At 42.3% G+C, this 25,692-nt stretch overlaps 1 protein-coding gene across 1 annotated transcript; it reads right to left on the reverse strand.

Moving 5' to 3' along the window:
• Nucleotides 1–118: 118 nt before the first annotated feature.
• TSGA13 (testis specific 13) lies at nt 119–25,692 on the reverse strand. The gene is made up of 7 exons (XM_055420278.2): nt 25,670–25,692; nt 21,378–21,456; nt 18,622–18,693; nt 17,519–17,725; nt 4,786–4,922; nt 4,128–4,255; nt 119–288 (listed from the first exon to the last, which is right to left on the reverse strand). The coding sequence occupies exons 1-7, from the start codon at nt 25,690–25,692 to the stop codon at nt 119–121; spliced, it is 816 nt and encodes a 271-aa protein (XP_055276253.1).

Below are 25,692 nucleotides of genomic sequence, written 5' to 3' on the forward strand. Positions count from 1 at the left end.
ATAGCCCACGCCCGGAGCGGGCAGAATGAAATTTTATTTGGTTGGCACGCCCTAGATGGCGACTTCTGTAGGCCCCTCAGTCTCTGGAGAAGAAGCGGGGAACCTGTAGGGTTTGTTTTCACTTAATGACAGTGGCGCTTTTTATAAACCACTGCTGGGCCCTTCCATTGCGGAACTCGCTCTCTCCTGGTGCGGTTCTGGTTGGCTTCTTTTCCAGGAGTGATGAAAGGGTTAATGGTTCCCAAATCATCTGGGAAGTTGGAGAGTCGCTCTCCGACTTCTTGGAGACTGCAACAAAGCACAGGGCACCTTCGTGAAAATGGACTTCCCGAGGGAGGACACATAATGTGAGAAATGAAAAGAGACCCATTTGGAGGGGTGAGAAAGCTGGTCTTTACTCAGAGCAAAGGTAGGTTTTGGACCACTGACCACCATTCCCAACTTTGTTTATAATTCTTCCCTTCATCAAGACACACTTTAAAACACTACCAGTTTAGGATCTTCCTTATTTAATCCCACCCCTTTCAAATGATTCCATCTGTGACCATTTGACACTTGTGTGTTTATGTGTGTGTGTGTGTTAGTTGCTCAGTCGTGTCCAACTCTTTGCGGCCCCATGAACAATAGCCCACCAGGCTCCTCTGTCCATGGAATTCTCCAAGCAAGAGTACTGGAGTGGGTTGCCATTCCCTTCTCCAGGGGGTTGACCTTACATAACTCTTATCAAGTTAAGGTACTTTCACTTGTGCTTTCATGTTCCTCTTCAGTTCAGTCGCTCAGTCGTGTCCGACTCTGTGACCCCATGAATCACAGCAGGCCAGGCCTCCCTGTCCATCACCAACTCCCGGAGTTCACTCAAACTCATGTCCATCGAGTCGGTGATGCCATCCAGCCATCTCATTCTCTGTCATCCCCTTCTCCTCCCGCCCCCAATCCTTCCCAGCATCAGAGTCTTTTCCAGTGAGTCAACTCGTCGCATGAGGTGGCCAAAGTATTGGAGTTTCAGCCCTTTCCTAAAATGTATGTTGATTTTCAGTTCTCCTGTCTGAGGGTGTAACTAAGAAGCTGTTTCTACCTTTGGCTTCAGTAGCACTTTTTCCAGATTCTCTTTCAATTTCAGCCCTTCTTGGACGCCTCTGTTGTGGACTTGTCTTGTTCCCATCCCTCCCCTCTATTCTGAAACATTATGAATATCCCTTAAATCTCTTTTCTAATTCCTACTGCTATTGCTTTAATTCAGGTCCTGTCTGTTTTTTGGACAGCCTCCTAACCAGCCTTCATGGCCCCCATCAGAACAGTCTTCTATGTAACTCTTTATTTGGATGCCTGGTAAACATGAACATTATGGATGGAAGGAGAGCTTGCCAGGTTCTCTTTTGCTTGAAGTAGAGACACTGCATCAACTTCGCAATAGATTGTTTAGGAAAAGCACAGTAATGGCCCTTTAGATACATAGGTAAATAACCGTTCATTTTTCTTGAGGGAAACTGTAAAGTTACCATAATTCTTAGAAATTCTGCAGACTGAGATATTAAGTGTTCTGTTTAGAAGTGTAAATTGGGTTATTGGGTTACCTTAGCAGAATCATGGCCTTGAAAAATCAGAGAAATTCTAATCCAGATTAGATTCTAGACCCTGGAGAAATTCTTTCTTCTAATATGGGTTTAAGCTAAACTGCTGATATCCTGCATATGGTATCAATTGAGATTTAACTCCAACTTTACTAAATATACTGTTATGCTTGCCTTTTCTGGCTTATAAAGCTCAAACCTTGCTTTCCATGTAGAGTTTCCCTTGAAGGAAATAGATGTTACTACTTATTTATTCTTGGCCTGAAAATAAAAAGACTTAGGGGTAAGGAGTAACCTCTTCCCCTCTCATGGGCCAAAGGTATTGGGAGCCTAGGCAGAGATGGTGCACATAAACCGAGAGACTCCCAGGAATGGATAATATGCTGGGGGCCTGCTGGTAAGTGTGAAGGAACTTGGAGGATGGAGGGGAGGGTTGAGGCTGAGCCTAAGAGTGGCCCTTTTTATTTATTTATTTTTAAATATTTATTTGTTTGGCTGCACTGGGTCTTAGTTGCAGCATGTGGGCTCTAGTTCCTTGACCCGGGATTGAACCCAAGCCTCCTGCATTGGGAGTGTGAAGTCTTAGCCACTAGACCACCAGGGAAGTCCCAGAGTGGCCCCTTTTAAAACAAGATAAATGATTCTCTGCCATCCTTGAACTTTTGTCCACATCTGTGAAGTGTTTTGGGTTTTAGCTTTGTTTGTTCTGTTTTGGCTGTTTGCTGCAACGTGTGGGATCTAGTTTCCTGACCAGGGATCAAACCCACACCCTCTGCATTGGAAGTGCAGAGGCTTAACCACTGGACTGACAGGGAAGTCTCTATGAAGTGTTATTTTATGCCACAGTTTGGGTTTAGCTGTATATAGGGAGTTAAGACGGAGGAGGCAATGGCAAGCCACTCCAGTACTCTTGCCTAGAAAATCCCACGGATGGAGCAGCCTGGTAGGCTGCAGTCCATGGGGTCGCTAAGGGTCGGACACGACTGAGCGACTTCACTTTCACTTTTCACTATCACACATTGGAGAAGGAAATGGCAACCCACTCCAGTGTTCTTGCCTGGAGAATCCCAGGGACGGGGGAGCCTGGTGGGCTGCCGTCTATGGGGTCGCACAGAGTCGGACACGACTGAAGTGACTTAGCAGCAGCAGCAGCAGGGAGTTAAGAGGGTGCTTCCCTGATGGCTTAAGTGGTAAAGAATCTGCCTGCAATGCAGGAGATGTGAGAGACATGGGTTCAATCCCAGGGTCAGGAAGATCTCTTAGAGAAGGAAATGGCAACCCATTCCAATGCTCTGACCTGGAAAATCCTATGGACAGAGGAGCCCGGTGGGCTACAGTCCATAGGGTCACAAAGAGTCAGAAACAACTGAAAACTCAAGCACAGGGAGTTAAGAGAGGCAGTAGGTGGATCTTGGGTGAGGTGTCACATAAGTCCAGGAGGAGCAGAGATGCTTAAAGAAGCCAGGTAAGGGATGGTAAAATATGCCCTCATGTCTCTGGAGCTGTGACTGTTGGAACTGAGGATGGTTGGCTGTCACTAGAATGGCCTTGGAGAACAGGGAAGCATACCTTTGGGAGTTTCAGAAATTGCTCAAGGAGAGAAACCCCATAGGAGAAATGAACCTTACTGTGGAGCCATCGTCTAGGGATGTCTGGGGACTCACCGATTAAACTTCTAATACACAAATGTGAGTTCAGTGCTCTGTAATTCTTCAGTGGGTCATAAACATTTGCTGGATAAAACCTAAGCCTTTATTTATACCACTAGACAAAGCCCTTAGTGACCTGGCCATCCATCTATCCTATGTACTGAAAGTGCTATTACTGGTACTTGATAAATATCGGACACTTAGTAAGTGCCCGATAAATGTTGCTAAATGAATGACAGTTTGTGAGGAGCATTCTTATTGGACCCCTACCTTATCCCAAACCTATTTCACACTGTCCTGCCTCAGCCCCAAGGAGACTCATGGACCTCTGAGACTCACAGCTCAGCTTGTCTGTGGTGGCAAGAATACTGGAGTGGGTTGCCATGCCCTCCTCCAGGGAATCTTCCCAACCCAGGTCTTCTGGTTGCAGGCAGATTCTTTACCATCTGAGCCACCAGGGAAGCCTCAATTAAATGTATAAGAGGAGAAAAAAGCCCACGTGTTAGTATATCAAACCCATGATGTCAATAACATAGGACATTAGGACATAGGACATAGAACAATAACATAGGACAATAATTAGGACGAAACTAAAAAATAATACTTTTAAAGAAAAACATTAAATTATAGGGCAAATAACACATTGAGCAAAACTAGTAACATGGTAGGTGATGTAGTTTGGGAAACACTATGCTTGAACTTTCTTGAAATTTGAGGATTTAAACAAGGTCAAAAGCCTAAAACCACTCAGGCCTCTATCTGTTCTTGGCTTCCACGCTACACAGAAAAACAGTCTCCGGAACCTCCAAGAGAGATGTTGATTTCCCTCATCACTCATCCCCATAGGTTGTCCCTCCTGCCCACATCGCTGTCTTGTAAAGCATTGCTTTGGAAGAGAGGCCCTTACCATCATTCTTCATATATTTTTTACAGACTGAAGCAAAGGTGAGCTGAGGGTACATTTTCTTCTGTTGCCTTAAAGCGTAGACCTTTGAATACTTCCCTTCACTCTTGAAATCCTTGTCGGTGGAAAACCTTAACAAAGAAAGTTGACTTAGTAGGTCCTAGTGTGGGGGTGAGGTAGGGGTCGGGGGTTACTGGAACCAGGCACTACATCCTCAGATTCTAGGTAAGAAGAAAGGACAGCACAATTCGAGGGTGTTCATTGGTACAGAGTGGGATGCTTCTAGAACCTAGCATTGCAAGCCTATGAAGGAACTCCAGAATCTCCTCTCTTCTCTCCAAACTAGATAGAGGCTGCTCCTATAGCCAGTTTCAAATCAGATTGTTCCTATATCACAATCCTTAACATGCACTGAGGGAGATTTTTTGTTGTTGTTTCCTCAAATCATAGACCTTTCACTACATCTCTTGTGAAAAACCTTAGTTTGCATTACTGTTTCTCTGTCACTAAGGTGGAAATATGGTTGGGGGTCATGCAGGAAAATTGTCTTATTGTTATACAGTTTTCCACATTCCCTATAACTAAAAAGTATTTGTTAAATCGTATTGAAGAGAGATAGTGACATGAATAAGGAAAAGGAAAGAAAGACCCAGGACTTCACCTAAACCATTGTTCTTGCTTGGATTGGGTGTCCTCCAACAGCATCAAAGGGAATACTGGTTTCAGTCCAGATCTTAACTTTTTTTCCTGAGGCAAGGGTAGGAAGAAGTTCTCAGTGGGCTTGTGCTGATGACTTTCCTGCAGCAACAGGAAGAAGAGTAAGTGAGGGAGTAAACCGAGTCCCCTGGTCTTAAAGGCAGAGCTAGGTTCCTGGACTAAGCTCCAGTTCCCCTAAACTCATGCAACAAGACCTGCCAAAGAGGGAAGTAGGGGTATAGAAACCCAAAGAAGAGAGAAGCAATTCCTTAAGTGGGCTAACACATATTCATTTCACAGCCAGATGATTTGTCCAAATTTTGGTCAGATTCCTAAGTCATCGATTAAGCTTGCATACTAGCCCTTTGTGTAAATGGAAGAATTTTCTGGGTTTTGAGGATTCACTTAGTGAATTGCTTAGGAAACCAAACATTTGGTAATAAATTGGGAAATATTGTTGATCCATGGGATGCTACCCCCCTTTCTTAGAGATAGCTGTGTCATTTACATCCCATTCTCTGCAGTGAAAAGGCCACAGAATGGGATGTTTTGTAAGGTAATAATTTTGTCATTATTAAAGTCATAGAATCAAAGACTTTCAAAGGATCTTAAAGGCCATCAAGTCTAACTATTCATCTTATCCCCTCCATATCATTATCAAGTGGTCAATCTCCCTATCTCTAAAAACCTAACCTACTTAATTAATAGCTGATTGCTAACACCCTGTATGGAGAAGGCAATGGCACCCCACTCCAGTACTCTTGCCTGGAAAATCCCATGGACAGAGGAGCCTGGTAGGCTGTAGTCCATGGGGTCGCTAACAGTTGGACACAACTGAGTGACTTCACTTTCACTTTTTATTTCCATGCATTGGAGAAGGAAATGGCACCCCACTCTAGTGTTCTTGCCTGGAGAATCCCAGGGATGGGGGAACCTGGTGGGCTGCTGTCTATGGGGTCGCACAGAGTTGGACACGACTGAAGTGACTTAGCAGCAGCAGCAGCAACACCCTGTAACTTCTACCCTACAGTCCAAATTGCAGCCATGAAATAGAAAGACACTTGCTCGTTGGAAGAGAAACTACAACAAACCTAGACAGAGTATTAGAAAGCATAGACAACACTTTGCTGACAAAGATCCATATAGTCAAAACTATGTTTTTCCAGTAGTCATGTACAAATGTGAGAGTTGGACTGTAAAGAAGGCTGAGCACCAAAGAATTGATGCTTTGGAACTGTAGTGCTGGAGAAGACTCTTGAGAGTCTTCCCAAGAGGACAGAAAGGAGATCAAACCAGTCAGTCCTAAATGAAATCAACCTTGAATATTCATTGGAAGGACTGATACTGAAGCTGAGGGTCCAATACTTTGGCCACCTGATGCAATGAGCTGACTCACTGGAAAAGACCCTGATGCTGGGAAAGTTGAAGGGCAGGAAGAGAAGCGGGTGACAGAGGATGAGATGGTTGGTTGGTATCATTAACTCAATGGACATGAGTTTGAGCAAACTCCAGGAAATAGTGAAGGACGGAGACGCCTGGCATGCTGCAGTCCATGGGGTCACAAAGAGTCAGACATAACTGAGTGACTGAACAACAGCAACAACTCCAAACAGAGAAAATCTAGTGTCTCTTTCATAGAGTCCTTAAATAATTTAAAGAAATCCATCACATTTCCCCTGAGTTCCCTCTCTCTTCCAGACTCAACATTGCCAACATTGTGAACTTTTCTCATATGACATGGCTTTGGGTTATTCCCTGTTCTCCTGATTTCTCTCATTTTAACTCATTTGAGAAAGTTATGAATTAGATTCTTCCTAATGTGTGGCAGTCTGAAATGGGAACAATATTCCAAGTGTGGACAGCTGCAGGATATATCTCATTAAAGTCCCTATTCAAATGTCATCACTGCTTCTGAGAACCTTCTCTAGCTACACTGTCTAAAATCACACTCATCACTCTCCATTCCTTTATCCTACTTTTGGGGGCACTTATTACATTAGATATTTTCTGTGCAATTGTTGACTTGCTTATTGTCTGTCTACTCCACTGGAATTAAACTTTGACTTAGACACTGGTAGATCCCTACCATATAACTGCTGCTGCTGCTGCTAAGTCACTTCAGTCGTGTCCGACTCTGTGTGACCCCATAGACAGCCTCCTACTAGGCTCCCCCGTCCCTGGGATTCTCCAGGCAAGAACACTGGAGTGGGTTGCCATTTCCTTCTCCAATGCATGAAAGTGAACAGGGAAAGTGAAGTTGCTCAGTCATGTCCGACTCTTAGCGACCTCATGGACTGCAGCCCACCAGGCTCCTCCGTCCATGGGATTTTCCAGGCAATATAACATAATGTTATATGTTACCATATAACATTGCCTGGCAAATAGTAAGTGCTCAATAAATGTTATTGAATGAATAAAAGAATGACAGAATAAATGAATAACCAAATTAATTAGTTGACCTGTACTGAACCTTTTTGCTCAGAATTTTCAAACCTCTTTTTTAAAATGCTTGCTGCTGAATTAACCATGTCTTTTTTTTATATTTGTTATTACATTTATTGGTTATTTTGTTGTATTTATTTGCTATATCCATTACACTCATTGTTTAATTCTCATAAAAGTCTCATAAATTCTTATAAAAATCCTGTGGTTGAACCATGTCCTTTTGATTCTCATGCTCTTGAAACTATCTCATTTTGAGGAACAGGATTCGTTGACGTTACCTCCATTAATAGGGGTATTCATTTAAGTTACCTCCATTTATGCCTAGGACCTGTCATAGCCAATAATCTGACCAGAAAAGAGCAGAAACCTTAGAAGAGCTAGATTTTAGAGCAGAAAAACAAGAATAAAACCATTATTTGGAATCCAAAGCAGCACAAGCTAAGGACCCCAACTGCATGAGCTTGTCTATCTTGTCTCATATCATTTAGCATCATGCCATTAACATGTTTCCTACTTTCTTCCTGTCTGCTTCCTTCTCGCTCTAGCATTCATTCCTTACTTTTGCCCTGAATATTATTTTTGTTTTTTAACCTACAACTTTCGCCTCAATCTGCCCCTACTTACCTACTACCTTCTTACTCATGGTTTGACTTTTTTCTGTCCTTCCTCTCCATGCTCTTTCAGTTTTTATTCCCACGTACGCGTGTGTGCTAAGTCACTTCAGTTGTATCCGACTCTGCGACCCTATGGACTGTAGCCCACCAGGCTCTTCTATACATGGATTCTCCAGGCAAGAATACTGGAGTGGGTTACCATGCCCTCCTCCAATCTCAATGCTCTCCTCCTCCTCACACACTCTCAATCTTTTCCTTTCCCAATTCAGATGCCTGGAAGCAAGAATCTGATTAGCTCAAGGATTTTGGTTGTTGGCAGGTTACAAAACTAAGCAGGACCCTGTGGAGTTCCTGGGCACAGAAATCTTTCTAGTCACCTATTTCTAATTTGTAGGGATTCCAGCCTCCATGACCTTCCCTGATTAGCAAACAGTTGCTAATCAAGGGAAGAGTAGTCAAGAAACCACCTGAAGCAAGATCAAAGGAACCAGAGAAGTTCATTAAGACCACTTGAGACAAGATTAAAAGCGTTCAGGCCCTGTACACAGCCTAATTTTATCAGCAATCCCACTCATGAACTATTCCTATAAAACTCCTCATCAAATCCTCCCAGCTTGGGACACATAGTTTCTCAACGTAGGAGCCCACTGTGGCCCCCTTTGCCTGGAAAAACAATGTCAACCACAAATTGTCACTTACCAATTGCATTGCCAATGACTGAACAACAAGGGCATTTGCCATCTGCCTCTGCAGAGACTGAACACTGTGCCACAGCAGCTGTTGACTTTCAACACCTCCTGAGGGAATTCAGTTTGCAGTGAGGCACTCTGTGCTCCAGGGAATCTGATGGGATAGATCTTTAGATAGTTGGGTGTTTTTCAGTCAGTTCAGTCACTCAATCATATCCGACTGTGTGTGACCCCATGGACTGTAGCACGCCAGGCTTCCCTGTCCATCACCAACTCCCAGAGCTTGCTCAAACTCATGTCCATTTAGTCAGTGATGTCATCCAACCATCTCATCCTCTATCCTCTCCTTCCCTTCCTGCCTTCAAGCTTTCCCAGCATCAGGGCCTTTTCTAATGAGTCAGTTATTTGTGTTAGGTGGCCAAAGTATTGGAGTTTCAGCTTCGACATCAGTCCTTCAAATGAATATTTAGGACTGATTTCCTCGATGGATTGGTTGGATCTCCTTGCAGTTCAAGGGACTCTCAAAGAGTCTTCTCTAACACCACAGTCCAACAGCACCAATTCTTTGGTGCACAGTCTTTTTTATGGTGCAACTCTCACACCAATACATGACTACTGGAAAAACCATAGCTTTGACTAGATGGATCTTTGTCAGCAAAGTAATGTCTCTGCTTTTTAATATGCTGTCTAGGTTTCTCATAGCTTTTCTTCCAAGGAGCAAGCGTCCTTTAATTTCAAGGCTAGAGTCACCATCTGCAGTGATTTTGGAGCCAAAATAAATTCTGTCACTGTTTCTATTGTTTCCCCATCTATTTGCCAAGAAGTGATGGGACTGGATGCCATGATCTTACTTTTTTGAATGTTGAGTTTTAGCCAGCTTTTCACTCTCTCTTTTGTTTTAACCAAGAGGCTCTTTAGTTCCTCTTCACTTTCTGCCATAAGGGTGGTGTCATCTGCATATCTGAGGTTATTGGTATTTCTCCTGGCAATCTTGATTCCAGCTTATGATTCATCCAGCCAGGCATTTCACATGATGTATTCTGCATGTAAGTTAAATAAGCAGATGACAATATACAGCCTTGATGTATTTCTTTCCCAGTTTGGAACCAGTCCATTGTTCCATGTCTGATTCTAATTGTTGCTTCTTGACCTGCATACAGATTTCTCAGGAGGAAGGTAAGGTGGTCTGATTTTCCTATCACTTTAAGAATTTTCCACAGTTTGTTGTGATACACACAGTCAAAGACTTTGGCATGGTCAATAAAGCAAAAGTAGTTGTTTTTCTGGAATTCTTTTGCTTTATCTATGATCCAACAGATTTTGGCAATTTGATCTCTGATTCCTCTGCCTTTACTAAATCCAGCTTGAACATTTGGAAGTTCACGGTTCACATACTGGTGAAGCCTAGCTTAGAGAATTTTGAGCATTACTTTGCTAGGGTGTGAGATGAGTGGAATTGTATGGTAGTTTAAACATTCCGTGGCATTGCCTTTCTTTGGGATTGAATGAAAACTGACCTTTTCCAGTCCTGCGGGCACTGCTGAGTTTTCCAAATTTGCTGACATATTGAGTACAGCTCTTTCACAGCATCATCTTTTAGGATTTGAAATAGCTCAACTGGAATTCCATCACCACCACTAGCTTTGTTCATAGTCATGTTTTCTAGGGCCCACTTGACTTCACATTCCAGGATGTCTGGCTCTAGGTGAGTGATCACACCATTGTGGTTATCTGGGTCATGACGATCTTTTTTGTATAGTTCTTCTGTGTTTTCTTGCCACCTCTTCTTAATATCTTCTGCTTCTGTTAGGTCCATACAATTTCTGTCCTTTATTGTACCCATCTTTGCATGAAATATTCCCTTGGTGTCCCTAATTTTCTTGAAGAGATCTCTAGTCTTTCCCATTATATTATTTTTCCCCATTTCTTTGCACTGAGGAAGACTTTCTTATCTTTCCTCGCTATACTTTGGAACTCTGCATTCAAATGGGTATATCTTTCCTTTTCTCCTTTGCCTTTCACTTCTCTTCTTAGCTATTTGTAAGGCCTCCTCAGACAGCCATTTTGCCTTATTGCATTTCTTTTTCTTGGGGATGGTTTTGATCACCGCCCCCTCTACAATGTCATGGACCTCTGTCCATAGTTCTTCACACACTATTTGCAGGGACTCCAGCCTCCGTGGAGGCTAATCCCTTGAATCTATTTGTCACTTCCACTGTATAATCCTAATGGATGTGATTTAGGTCATACCCCAAGGGTCTGTTTGTTTTCCTTACTTTCTTCACATTAGTCTTAATTTTGCAATAAGGATTTCATAACGTGAGCCACAGTCAGCTCCCGGTCTTTTTTTTGCTGACTGTGTAAAGCATCTCTATCTCTGGCTGCAAAGAATATAATCAATATGATTTCATTATTGACCATCTGGTGATGTCCATGTGTAGAGTCTTCTCTTATGTTGTTGGAAGAGGGTGTTGCTATGATGAGTGCGTTCTCTTGGCAAAACTCTTTTAGCCTTTGCCCTGCTTCATTTTGTACTCCAAGGCCAAACTTACCTGTTACTCCAGGTATCTGTTTACTTCCTACTTTTGCATTCCAGTCCCCTATGATGAAAAGGACACCTTTTTTTGGTGTTAGTTCTAGAAGGCCTTATAGGTCATCATAGAACTGTTCAACTTCAGCTTCTTCGGCACTAGTAGTTGGGGCACAGACTTGGATTACTGTGATATTGAATGGTTTGCCTTGGAAATGAACAAAAATCATTCTGTTGCTTGTGAGATTGCATCCAAGTACTGCATTTAGGACTCTTTTGTTGACTATGAGGGCTACTTCATTTCTTCTAAGGGATTCTTACCTACAGTAGTAGATATAATGGTCATCTGAATTAAATTCACCCATTCCAGTCCATTTTAGTTCACTGATTCCTAAAATGTTCAACCTTGCCATCTCCTGTTTGACCACTTCCAACTTACCTTGTTCATGGACCTAACATTCCAGGTTCCTATGCAATATTGTTCTTTATACATTGGACTTTACTTCCATCACCAGTCACATCCACAGCAGGGCATTGTTTTCGCTTTGGCTTCATCTCATCCTTCTTTCTGGAGTTATTCTTCTACTCTTCTCCAGTAGCATATTGGGCACCTACTGACCTGGGGAGTTCATCTTTCAGTGTCATTTCTTTTTTGCCTTTACATGTTGTTCATGAGGTTCTCAAGGCACGAATACTGAAGTGGCTTGCCATTCCCTTCTCCAGTGGACCACATTTTGTCAGAACTCTCCACCATGACCTGTCCATGTTGGGTTGTTCTACATGGCATGGCTCATATTTGCATTTAGTTAGGCAAGACTGTGGGTGTTTTTAGGAACAGAATTTATGATCTCAATCCTTGTATCTCCTCATATCTAAAAAAGCACTAAATCCCTTCATGGTGACATCAACTCTTCATGACTAGCAGAAAACCTTTTGTAAAGTGAGTGCCTGATTGCACTGAACTCCCCCTTCACCAGAATTTTATATATATTGACCTTCCCCCTCTCCCTCTTTGGAGCAGTCTTTCAGAGCTATCTGAGATGCTGCCTCCCAGGCTGAAGTCCTCATTTTGCCCCAGATAAAACTTAACTCACAACTCTCAAGTTGTACATCTTATTTAGTCAAGAGCAATAAATCTATTCTTTTCTATTTCACCCCAAATTCTGTCTCTGAGATTTGCTTCGGTACTGGTGTACTAATGCCAAGATTTTGGCCTCAGTTGGTTTTGGTTTGGTTTCAGTTTTTGTTTGGTTAGTTTGGCTTAACAGCACCAATACATAGCCCAGGTCACTAAGCAGCCTATGAGATTGGCTTCCCTGGGTCTGGTGTCCTCCTCTGGGTCTAGGTAGGCACAGAAAACTGAGTCTAGTTACTCAGAATATGGCCTTTCTTCACAAACTGTGGTAGGGTCATGTTACTTAGAAAGGGCTGTGAGTATAACAACCACTGTAATAGACATGTCTGGTCCATTCTTCAGCTTGATTGCTAATACCCACACTCTTCTTATACACATGTCTGGATGTAGCAAAAGAATGCTTCTTTTGTGTATAATCTTAGGCTCACAAAAGATGGCCACATTTGTCTAGTAAGACAAGGAGGGGTGCAGCATGAATATTCAAGAGGCATTCTAGATATTGGGCATTTCCATCTTCTTGGACTTATTCCAGATAGCCCCATAAAATTACCATGCTGCCAGTCTTCGACAATCAAAGCCTTACCACTGTCTATTAATACAATTTGGCTGGTACTGCAATTTACTCATGAATAGGATCAGGTCCCACATGTGACCTGCAAGGCTCACAAAGTGGCAGCTGTTGGAAGGAAGCTCTTCTTGCACCAAGGTTACATGATAGTCTTGAATTTCCTTCTCTACCTTGAGCAAGGCAACCCTGACCTGGCATTTGCTCCTCTCAGTGTATATTACCCACTACCAGGAGAATAATCACTGAGCTGATGCTCAAATGGCACAAATTCTGAGGCCCAGGAAATCATAGGCAATGAGTCAATTAACTCCTTTGTCAGCATATACTGTTGGATGTTGGCATTTTATCCTCTGTTTGGAAAGGAATCTTTCACTGCCATCCATCTAACAATGGAGGAAATGCTAACTCTAAATTAACCACATGTTATTATAATGGTCTATCTTGGGTAATTCCACTCCCAGCATCATATTTCTGTTATAATTAGATTTTTTGTTAACACTTTCACTTCTTTAATTTATTCTAGTTATATTAGGCCCACTCTTATGGCTATCAAGATCTTTTTTACAAGAAAGACATATACACACACACATACACACATTTGTGGCCACACCACAAGGCTTGTGGGATCTTGGTTCTCTGACTAGGGATTGAACTGGGGCCCCCAGAAATGAAAGCTCAGAGTCTTAACCACTGGATTGCCAGGGAATTCAAGATCTTTTTTATTTTAATTTTTTATTGTCACTGATGTTTAATGTTAATGATAAATTACAATCTTTTTTTAACTTTAAACTTTTTCCTGTCAATTAAAAACATTAAACTAAAACTTTAAAGATATAGCCACTTTTAAAATCTATACATAATTAAATTTTTGACATATAGATCATGATTCCTAAATATATCTTAAATTGGTTTTCTTCATTTTCTCTGCTATTGATTTAGTTCTGTCAACTACAAGTTGGCACTGGCCTGTCAAGAGCAAATTGGCACTTGCCAAGAGCATGTGCCAGTGATTGAGCAACAACAAGGGCATTTGTATCTGCCTCAGCAGAGACTGAATCCTGTGCTACTGCAGCTTCCGATTTTCAGCACTCTCTGAAGAGAAATCAGGGTGGAGAGCCACACTGTGCTCCAGGGAAACTGGTGGAACAGGTCTTTAGATAGTTATGTTCAGGAACCAATTTCATGATTCCAGTCCTTCAGGTCAGTTCAGCTCGGTCTATCAATCATGTCCCTGACTCTTTGCAACCCCATGGACTGTAGCACGCCAGGCTTCCCTGTCCATCACTAACTCCTGGAGCTTGCTCAAGCTCAAGTCTATTGAGTTGGTGATGTCATCCAACCATCTCATCCTCTGTCATCCCCTTCTCCTTCCTTCAATCTTTCCCAGCATCGGGATCTTTTCTAATGAGTCAGTTCTTCAATCCATACATGAGTACTGGAAAAACCAAAGCTTTGTCTATACATCCCAATCCTTGCCTCTCCTCATATCTAGAAAAGCACTAAATCCCTTCATGGTGACATTAGCCCCTTATGACTAGCAGAAAACCTTTTGCAAAATAAGTGTTTGATTGCACTGAAATCCCCTTTCACCAAAATCTTATATATTGACCTTCCTCCACAACCTCTTTGGAGCAGTCTCTCAGAGCTATCTGAGGTGCTGTCTCCTGGGCTGTAGTCCTGATTTTTTCCCAAATAAAACTTAACTCACAACTCTCATGTTATGTATCTTTTTTAGCTGACAATTAAATTCTTCAGCATGTCTCACCTTGACAATTGTAGCAACAATATAGTTGCTATTCAGTCGTGTCCGATGCTTTGCAGTCCCATGGACTGCAGCCCACCAGGCTGACTTGTCCTTCACCACCTACTGGAGCTTGCTCAAACTCATGTTCATTGAGTCGGTGATGTCATCCAAAATCTCATCCTCTGTCCTCCCCTTCTCCTCCTGCCTTCAATCTTTCCCAGCATCAGGGTATTTTTAAATGAGTCAGTTCTTCACATCAGGTGGCCAAAGTATTGGAGCTTCAGCTTCAGCATCAGTCTTTCCAATGAATATTCAAGACTAATTTCCTTTAGGATTGACTGGTTTGATCTCCTTGCAGTCCAATGGACTCTCAAGAGTCTTCTCTAGCACCACAGTTCAAAAGCTTCAATTCTTTGGTGCTCAGCCTTTTTTATGGTCCAGCTCTCACATCTGTACATGACTACTGGAAAGACCATAGTTTTGACTAGATGTATCTTTGTTGGCAAAGTAATGTCTCTGCTTTTTAATATACTGTCTAGTTTTGTCATAACTTTTCTTCCAAGGAGCAAGTGTCTTTTAATTTCATGGCTGCAGTCACCATCTGCAGCGATTTTGGAGCCTAAGAAAATAAAGTCTGTCACTGTTTCCATTGTTTCCCCATCTACTTGCCATGAAATGATGAGACCAGATGCCATGATCTTAGTTTTTGAATGTTGAGTGATAATTAAGCTTTCTGATTTTTATCTCCTCTGCAACTAATATACTTTTCTCTCAACTTCCAAAAAAGGTCTCTCTAAACTGCAGATTTGGTTATACTTTTTAACTCCTGCCATTTACTCTTGTTGTTATTGTCCAGTTGGTAAGTCATGTCCAACTCTTTGCCACCCCATGGGCTGCAGAATGCCAGGCTTCCCTGTCCTCCACCATCTCCCGGAGTTTGCTCAAACTTATGTCCATTGAGTCTGTAATGCTATCTAACCACCTCATCCTCTGCCACCCTCTTCTCCTTTTCCTTCAATCTTTCCCTTCATCAAGGTATCTTCCAATGAGTTGGCTCTTTGGCTGTTCATATCAGGTAGCCAAAGTATTGGAGCGTCAACCTTATCATCATCAGTCCTTCCAGCAAATATTCAGGGTTGATTTCCTTTAGGATTGACTGGTTTGATCTCCTTGCAGTCCAAGGGACTCTCAAGAGTCTTTTGCTTGGTGGCTAAGTGGTAAAGAATCCACCTGCCAATGCAGGAGACATGGGTTCAATACCTGGGTCAGGAAGATTCCCTGGAGAAGAAAATGGCAACCCATTCCAGTATTCTTGCCTGGGAAATCCCATGGACAGAGGCACCTCCATGAGGTCGCAAAAGAGTCAGACCCGACTTAGTGACTAAACAACAACAGTCTATAATAGAGTCCCAAATATCTGGCTGTTGTGATAGTAAATTTTCTATTCCTCTTCCCTCTTGATACCCAAGAGTTATGGGTGGAGAGCATAACTCTTTCCCTTTTAGACATTCATTTCTGTTCCTTGTCATTTCCAGATTTATCTGTTGCTACTTTATACTCAAAGAATCCACCTGCATGGGAATGCAAACTAGTACAGCCACTATGGAGAACAGTGTGGAGATTCCTCAAAAACCTGGAAATAGAACTGCCATATGATCCAGCAATCTCACTCCTGGGCATACACACCGAGGAAACCAGAATTGAAAGAGACACATGTACTCCAATGTTCATTGCAGCACTGTTTATAATAGCCAGGACATGGAAGCAACCTAGATGTCCATCTGCAGACGAATGGATAAGAAAGCTTTGGTACATATACACAATGGAGTATTATTCAGCCATTAAAAAGAATACATTTGAATCAGTTCTAATGAGGTGGATGAAACTGGAGCCTATTATACAGAGTGAAGTAAGCCAGAAAGAAAAACACCAATACAGTATACTAACGCATATATATGGAATTTGCTGCTGCTGCTGCTGCTAAGTCACTTCAGTCGTGTCCGACTCTGTGTGACCCCATAGACGGAAGCCCACCAGGCTCCCCCGTCCCTGGGATTCTCCAGGCAAGAACACTGGAGTGGGTTGCCATTTGATACAAATGATAACCCTGTATACGAGACAACAAAAGAGACACAGATGTATAGAACAGTCTTTGGGACTCTGTGGGAGAGGGTGAGGGTGGGATGATTTGGGAGAATGGCATTGAAACACGTATGTTGTCATATGTGAAACGAATCAACAGTTCAGGGTTGATGCGTGTTATAGGATGCTCGGGGCTGGCATGCGGGGATGACCCAGAGGGAGGATAAAGGGAGAAGGGAGGTGGGAGGGGGTTCAGGAGGGGGAACTTATGTAAACCTGGGGCGAATTCATATCAATGTATGGCAAAACCAACCAATATAATATTGTAAAATAATTTGCCTCCAATAAAAAAATAAATTAATTACTTTTAAAAAAAAAGAATCCACCTGCAATGTGGGAGACCTGGGTTCAGTCCCTGGGTTGGGAAAATTCCCTGGAGGAGGGCATGGCAACCCACTCCAGTATTCTTGCGTGGAGAATCCCATGGATAGAGGAGCCTGGTGGGCTACAGTCCAGGGGGTCACAAAGAGTCAGACACAACTGAGCAACTAAGCACAGCACTTTATACTCAAAAAGCCAGTGGATAGTTTACCCTTTGTTAATTACAAATTAAATATCTTTGATCAAGGAAGAACAAATTTTTTTTTATTAAGACCTTCTTTTCTCTGTGCAATGAATGAAGTTTCATGACCCAAGTTTGTACTGCTCTGATTCTGAGTATTTCCCAGGCCCTCAGATTCTATTTGGTGAAGTATGTGGCAAAGAATAAGAAGGAAGTGGTTGGTCCTGAGTACCATCTTCCATAACAAGTTAGCTTCCTTCTTCAAGCTAACTGCTAATTCCTCAGAATCCTTACTCACGACGCCAGGAAATGTCCCCAGGTGTTCTTACCTTGAGCAGTAACTCATTGGAAAAGTATTTTGGTGTGACGTCCTTTCCTTGATGATCTATCGGGCAGGGAAGTGGGTTGTTGGTCAGAATCAGTAAGGTCTTATCCTGATCGTACTCTATTACTTTTAACGTGAAGCTTTGAATTTTCCTGTTTCGAGCCAGGAATTTCTGCAGTGCAGTGGGCTTCAAAGGCTCATAGTACTGGGCCTGAGCAGACAGAAAGTTTTCCAGAGAGACAAAGGGATTAGATCAAGGGCAGATTAACTGATTGGTTAGCTAATCTTTTGCCTCTATGGGTTGGGGACAGAGAAGCTGGATGGGGCCTGGCTAAATCTGCTCAAAAACTTGTTTTACAGAAAATGTCTGAAACTTTCAGTCCCTTTCACCTCTCAGAACATTTCCCTGCAAATCCACCAAGGGGCTGGGGAAATGAGATGGGAAAGTTTTCACATAGAAAGCAACAGAGAGGACTTAATTCTTGTGAAAAAGTGTAACATTGTGTCCAATACAATAGGGCCAGCAAAAGTTTCTATGTTAAACCTAAATGGCCTTCTCTACAATGCTGAGGCAGAGTGGACCATGAGGTACCAAATCTCTGAGCCCAGGGAGCCCTGAGGAGGCCAACACAGCTCTCATCTACCTCTTCCCACCCACCAATGTTTCTCCAGGCACAACCACATTAAAGGCAGAATAAGCACAATGTCAAAAAGGAAAAACAGTCACAAAAAAAGCGTGTCACTTTTGATGTGGGGGGAAGGAGGAGACCCACTAAATTTGCTTTTCCATCAGAAGGGGGAAGGCAGGGGACTAGAGAGGGAGGAAAGGAGAGGGAGAAAACAGAATACTTCCTGATTAGACATATGTTTTCTCAACGTAAGAAAAAAGTCAGCTGCAGGGCCACTTTCTTCCCAGCCCCACCCTCCCCCCTCTCCACCATTCCCATCAGCGCCCTGAGACAGCTCTGCTTCCCGGTCCCAGGAGGATGCACAGTTACAGTAGCTGGTGGCACTTGGAGGCACTTGGGTTATTCTCTGCACTGGGCCTCGGCACTGCAGCTGAAACTTGCTCTTGGAGATCGTGGGGGATTGCTGTTTGTCACCTACCAGATTTGGATGGACTGTGTAATGGTGCAGGTTCTTTAGAACAAATTTTGATTGCCCGACTGCGTCAATAATCTAGAGACAATAAACAAAATATTAGTGTTTCAAGTTGTGCCTACCCTAAACAATATTCCATTCCTTACTTCACTTTAATCCAGCTAAAATCTGGTCTCTAGCTCAAATTAAGTGAGAATAACTTCATGTTCTGAACCCTGGGTTGCTGGAATGAGCCATAGCATGTAGAGCTAAGTTCTAACAGGGCAGCTTGTACATGGAAATGTGGACCAGCTGTGTGAAATGTAAGGGGTTGTTAGGAGGTGAAGTGGTGAAATAGACAAGGATGGCATCAAAGTTTAGACAAATCACCCCGAGTGGTTACACCTTTTCTCTGCCTTTTCCATTTCTATAGGAAGAAAATCAGATAAAAAGAAGGAAAAAAAAAAATGAAGGACAATCTTTAAGGAGAAAAGCAAGTTACAGAAGGCCAATAACTTAAGGGTTGTGAGCGGAAGGAAGTCTTGGGGATAACTGCTTGCTGGGCTGGCGGGTGGCACACAGGAAGGGAGCAACAGCAGTGCACTTTGCATTTTTTAAAAGTATTTTTGCAATTTATGATTCTTCTAGAAATGTAGCAAAGAGTAATTGAAGTTTGGTAACCCTTCTGCCTGAAAAGTGTGGAAGTGTTAGTTGTTCAGTTGTGTCTGACTGTTTGCAATCTCATGGACTGTAGTCTGCTAGGCTCCTCTGGCCATGAAATTCTCCAGGCAAGAATACTGGAGTGGGAAGTCATTCCCTTCTCCAGGGGATCTTCCCGACCCAGGGACCAAACCCAACATCTACTGCATTGCAGGCAGATTCTTTACCATCTGAGCCACCAGGGAAGCCCCAACCCTTCTGTCTGCCACTTGCATTTATCTGCCAGTGGTGGTGCTGGTGGATTGTTTGAGTGTCATGCCTGGTGGTAGAGCTGCTGAGCCTGCTCCAACTCCTGCTGACTCCAGGGTTGTTGTCTGGCCCCAGATAATCTAAGAATGAGTCAAAAGGATGAGAGCACAAGGAGATTAAAAAACAACAACTCCGAGTTACCTCCTTTGGGCTTGGTCTAATGAGAAATTAGATAAAGAGCACAATCCTGTGTGTGGATCAGCATTTCTAAAGATCGCCTGTTCTCAAGAAGGTGATAGGGTAAGATGAGATTCAGAAGAAAGGGAACTGCACAGGCAAATAGAGTAAGAAGGTGAATGAAAAAGAGGGAGATAGTAGGGAGCAACAGAACTGTGTGGTGAGGGGAGGTGTTATGCTCCAGGAGGAAAATGCCAGGAGTTGGCAATTTCCAGGGGTTGGAGGGGGACTAGGAGAAGGACCAGCAGAGCCATGCCATGCATTCCTTTAGGGATGGTGGGAAGCAACAGGGGACAAATCCAAAGATGTACTGATTTAATTTATACTGCTGCTGCTGCTGCTGCTGCTAAGTCACTTCAGTCGTGTCCGACTCTGTGTGACCCCATAGACGGAAGCCCACCAGGCTCCCCCGTCCCTGGGATTCTCCAGGCAAGAACACTGAAGTGGGTTGCCATTTCCTTCTCCAATGTGTGAAAGTGGAAAGTGAAAAGTGAAAATGAAGTCGCTCAGTCGTGTCCGACCCTTAGCGACCCCACGGACTGCAGCCTACCAGGCTCCTCCATCCATGGGATTTTCTAGGCAAGAGTACTGGAGTGGCTTGCCATTGCCTTCTCCGTTAATTTATACTACTTTTTGTAAAACTGGAGTCCCTGGGTTCAAAACAAAGATCCTGCTTCACAAATGTGATCTATAATATTTAGAATCATAAACATCTTGGAAAATTTTTTAGGGGAGAAGATGCAAAGACTTCTTTTACAGTATATTTTAAAATTAATTTTGCAGGGGGAAGCCTCTGGGAATTTTTCTGAGGTATTATATCTTTTTCCAAATTAGTCTCCAGCAGTTAACTAAGATCCCCCGGAGTAGGAAATGTTACCCCACTCCAGTATTCTTGCCTGGGCAGAGGAGCCTGGCAGGCTACAGTCCATGGGACCACAGAGTCAGTCATGACTGAGCGACACACACACACGTAAGAATGTCTAAATTGAAGTATGTTTTTAGTTATATGTTGAATCGCACTATCTCTGGCTGATGAAATAAAAGTTGACCCAGAAAATTCACTTGAATATGATAAACCTAGGGAAGTAACCAAGCTACCCAATGGAGTTTTGTTTTAAGAAGTGATCACAATATCTAGTTTAAGTCAGGGTTTAATACTCACTCATGACCTAAAATAGATTTCTGGTCCATGGGTTTTGAGCCATAATTCTTTGTTGATATGTCCCTGTCTCTTCCCTTTTCTTTTCCCACTTCCCTGGTGGCTTAGATGGTAAAGCATCTGCCTAAAATGCGGGAGACCCTCGTTTGATCCCTGGGTCAGGAAAATCCCCTGAAGAAGGAAATGGCAACCCACTCCAGTGTTCTTGCCTAGAAAATCCCATGGACGGGGGAGCCTAGTAGCTTACTGTCCACAGGGTTGCAAAGAGTTGGACACAACTGAGCGACTTCACTTTCTTTCTTCCCTTTTCTATGTCTCTGTTTCTCTTTCATTAAATTAGATAAATTAACCCGCTTTCTATATAAATCTTGACTACTTTTTGCTTTTCAACAGGAATTTTATGAGACCCAGCTTTTAAAGTACTCTAAGCAACTCCAAAGACAGATTATAAATGAATATTGCTAGTGTTCTTTCTTACCTCATCATTATCAAAAAATATTTCTTTCTCAAATGTAACTGGGCTAGTTCTGGAAGTCCTTGGTTTGCCATGTTGAGACCTAAAAAAGAGGCAGAATACCCATTATATTTTCTTACTCAAAGGTGTGGTCCTCTACACATTCTTGACCTCCCTCAATGAAGTCTGGGGACGTGACTTAAAGGAGCCAATTTAGGTGATCATTAATTGCATATGTTTGAAGGTGGGATGGATGTGAGAGTTGGACTGTGAAGAAAGCTGAGCACAGAAGAATTGATGCTTTTGAACTGTGGTGCTGGAGAAGACTCTTGAGAGTCCCTTGGACTGCAAGGAGATCCAACCAGTCCATTCTAAAGGAGATCAATCCTGGGTGTTCATTGGAAGGACTTATGCTAAAGCTGAAACTCCAATACTTTGGCCACCTCATGCAAAGAGTTGACTCACTGGAAAAGAGTCTGATGCTGGGAGGGATTGGGGGTGGGAGGAGACGGGGACGACAGAGAATGAGATGGCTGGATGGCATCACTGACTCGATGGACATGAGTTTGAGTGAACTCCGGGAGTTGGTGATGGACAGGGAGGCCTGGTGTGCTGTGATTCATGGGGTCGCAAAGAGTCGGACACGACTGAGCGACTGAACTGAACTGAACTGAAGGTGGGAGAAGGGGATGACAGGATGAGATGGTTGGATGGCATCACCGACTCGATGGACATGAGTTTGTGTAATCTCCGGGAGTTGGTGACGGACAGGGAGGCCTGGCGTGCTGCAGTCCATGGGATCACAAAGAGTCAGACACTACTGAGCTACCAAACTGAACTGAATTGCATATGTATGGGTAGCAAAGAAAAGGATTCATTATTCAGCCTGCATGCTAGGGGAAAACCAAACTTCATTTTGAAGAGTTTAGCAAGCAGGATCTCTTAGAGACACGGTGACAATTGATAAGTTGATTACTCCTAAAGTAGCAGTTTTAAGAAATGAAAATTAAAACCACAATAGGCTATCACATCTGTGAGAATGGTTATAATCAAAAAGAACAAAAATAACAATTATTGGAGAGGATGTGGAAAAAAGGAAGCTCTCATATATTGTTTGTGGGGATGTAAATTGGTGCAGCCACTGAGGAAAACAGTATGGCATTTCCTTAAAAAAAAAGAACTAAAAATGGAACTACCATGAGACCCAGCAATTCTACCCCTGGTATAAAAAAAAAAAATCTGAAAATACTAAGTCAAAAAAATACATGTACCTCAATATTCATAGAAGCAATATTTATAATTGCCAAGATATGGAAACAACCTTAAATTGAATAGATAAAGAAGATATGGTATGGCACTTCCCTAGTGGCTCAGTGGTAAAGAATCTGCCTGCCAATGAAGGAGAGACAGGTTTGACCCCTGATCTGGGAAGATCCCACATGCTGCAGAGCAAGAGCAACTAAACCCATGCACCACAACTAATGAGGCTGTGCTCTAGAGCCCAGAACCACAACTCCTGAGCCCAAGTGCCCTTGAGCCTGAGCTCTGCAAGAGAACCCATTGCAATGAGAAATCCACGCATGGCCCCTGGAGAGTAACTCCCACTCATCTCAACTAGAAAGAAACCTGCAGAGCGACAAAGACCTAGCATACCCCCCAAAATAAAAAGGAAATAGAGATTATATAAAAAAAGAAAATGTGGTATGTATATAAAATGGAATACTACTCAGCCATAATAAAGAATGCTATTTTGCCATTTTCAATAGCATGAATGGACTGGGAGGGTATTATGCTAAAGTGAAGTAAGTCAGACAGAGAAAGACAAATATTATATGATATCACTTCTACATGGAATCTAAAAATAAAAATAAAACAAACTCTGACTGTAACAAAAAAGAAGCATACTTACAGATATTGTGAGCAAACTAGTGGTCACCAGTGGGGAGTAAGGAGGGGTGGGAAAGACAGGAGTAGGAGATTAAGAGGTACAAACTGCTATATGTAAGATAAATAAAATAAAGGGATATATTGTACAACACAGAGAATATAGCCAATATTTTATAATAACTTTAAATGGATTATAACATTTAAAAATTGTGAATTACCATGTTGTACACCTGAAACATATATGATATTGTACATTAACTATACCTCAGTAAAAACAATAGAGATTTTAGACCACTTTATGAACTAGTCTAGTTGACTGTTTAAGCAAATGCTTTTGTGCAACTAGACCATGATAATATCCTTAAATTATAAATACTGTTTTATAGACCTACCTGCCTACTCTTCTCTACATGGAAACAATTCTGCCTTTGCCAATAATTAGCCAATAATTCCACAAGAAGATCGGATATAGTTAGAATGTCACAACTAAATTTCTAATTCTTAATGACTGCTTGGATTACTGGTTCCCTCATGTACCTAAGCATAGCTAAGTTTCCCTACCTAGAATGAAGATAATAAAAATAATCATCAGTTACAAATATTCTCATAATCTATGCTTTCACTTACTTTCCCATCTCCCCTCCCCCAGATACCAGTTCCCTCTGGGGAAAAGGGAGGGGGTGCAAAAGTTGCAATATTTAGTAACAAAGTATTTTGGATTCCTTGACTAATTCTTCAGTTAGGTTCAGTTCAGTTGCTCAGTCCTGTCCAACTCTTCGCGACCCCATGAATCACAGCACGCCAGGCCTCCCTGTCCATCATCAACTCCCGGAGTTCACTCAAACCCATGTCCATCGAGTTGGTGATGCCATCCAGCCATCTCATTCTCTATCGTCCCCGTCTCCTCCCGCCCCCAATCCCTCCCAACATCAGAGTCTTTTCCAGTGAGTCAACTCATCACATGAGGTAGCCAAAGTATTGGAGTTTCAGCCTTAGCATCAGTCCTTCCAATGAACACCCAGGACTGATCTCCTTTAGGATGCACTGGTTGGATCTCCTTGCAGTCCAAGGGACTCTCAAGAGTCTTCTCCAGCACCACAGTTCAAAAGCATCAATTCTTCGGTGATCAGCTTTCTTTACAGTCCAACTCTCACATCCATACATGACCACTGGAAAAACCATAGCCTTGACTAGATGGACCTTTGTTGGCAAAGTAATGTCTCTGCTTTTTAATAAGGAAGCCCATTTTCTTTTCAAACATAGTGAAAGATGCACATCATAAGACTGGGTTAATGATGAAAATAAATAACCTGGTTTCTCTTTGGAGTTTAAACTAGCTTAAATTAAGTAGGATCCTGGAACTACCTCAACTAAACCTCTCCCCTTTAAAAATGAGGGTGGCAGAGTAAGGAACAAAATAAGACAAGTAGAAAAAGCCAAGCTATGTAGCTGATAGGTCACCTGGCTATAGCATGGTACAAATAATCCCCAATTCAGGATCAAATCCATCCAAGGATGGCTCATTTCCATCTATTGCTGGCCACAAGCTGGATCATCAACTCAGGCCAAAGGTCTTAAAAACAGTCCCCAGAGGGGGGGTGATACATCGTGGACAGACCAAAATAAATTCATCCCCTTAACATTGTAGAGTTGCTACCATTTTGATGTGTCCTATTGCTTTAAATTATCTAATAATTAACACTATATTATAAGCTTTGAGGGTGGTGGTGGGAAGGAGGCTTAAGAGAGAGTGGATATATACATATATGTGTGTATATATATATATATATATATACACACATATATAATATTATATATATATATACTTATGGCTGATTCACATTGTTATACAGCAAAACCAATACAACATTGTAAGGCAATTATTCTCCAATTGAAAATAAAAATAGAAAAACAAAAATCTGCACTATATTATCAGCTTTATTGTAGCACTTTTCAAAATGATTCTTTGGTATCTAAAAGGCAGCAGAGGATCCCAGATGCTCCTGTTCAAGGCCAATTTAAGGCATAGATCAACACGAAAAATGTTCCTTCAACCCGGCAGTGCCCATCTTTGACAGCCTGGTGCTTTCTTTTTGGTAAACCTACTCTAGTTATTGCATGAAGTACAGCCCGAGATCTGATTATTGATCCGAGAACTGTCAATTAAAATGTTGTATTAAAATTTTTTTTTCCTCTATTTTTTGACCATGCCACGTAGCATGCCGGATCTTAGTTCCCTGATTAGGGATGAAATTCGTGTTCCCTGAAGTGCAAGCACAGAGTTTTAACCACTGGATCACCAAAGAGGTCTCTAAAATGTTAACTGAGTATCTACTCTGTGACTAGTACTGTTCAAAGTGATATGGGCTACAAAATAAGTCTGTATAAGAAGGTATTTATAACTTAGTTGGGCAAACAAGACTACACACTTGGTCTGTCTCCTTTGGCCCAT

Source organism: Moschus berezovskii, chromosome 3 (assembly GCF_049115385.1).
Source record: "Moschus berezovskii isolate FMDL1 chromosome 3, NW_MosBer_1.0, whole genome shotgun sequence".
Taxonomy (NCBI): Eukaryota; Metazoa; Chordata; class Mammalia; order Artiodactyla; family Moschidae; genus Moschus; species Moschus berezovskii.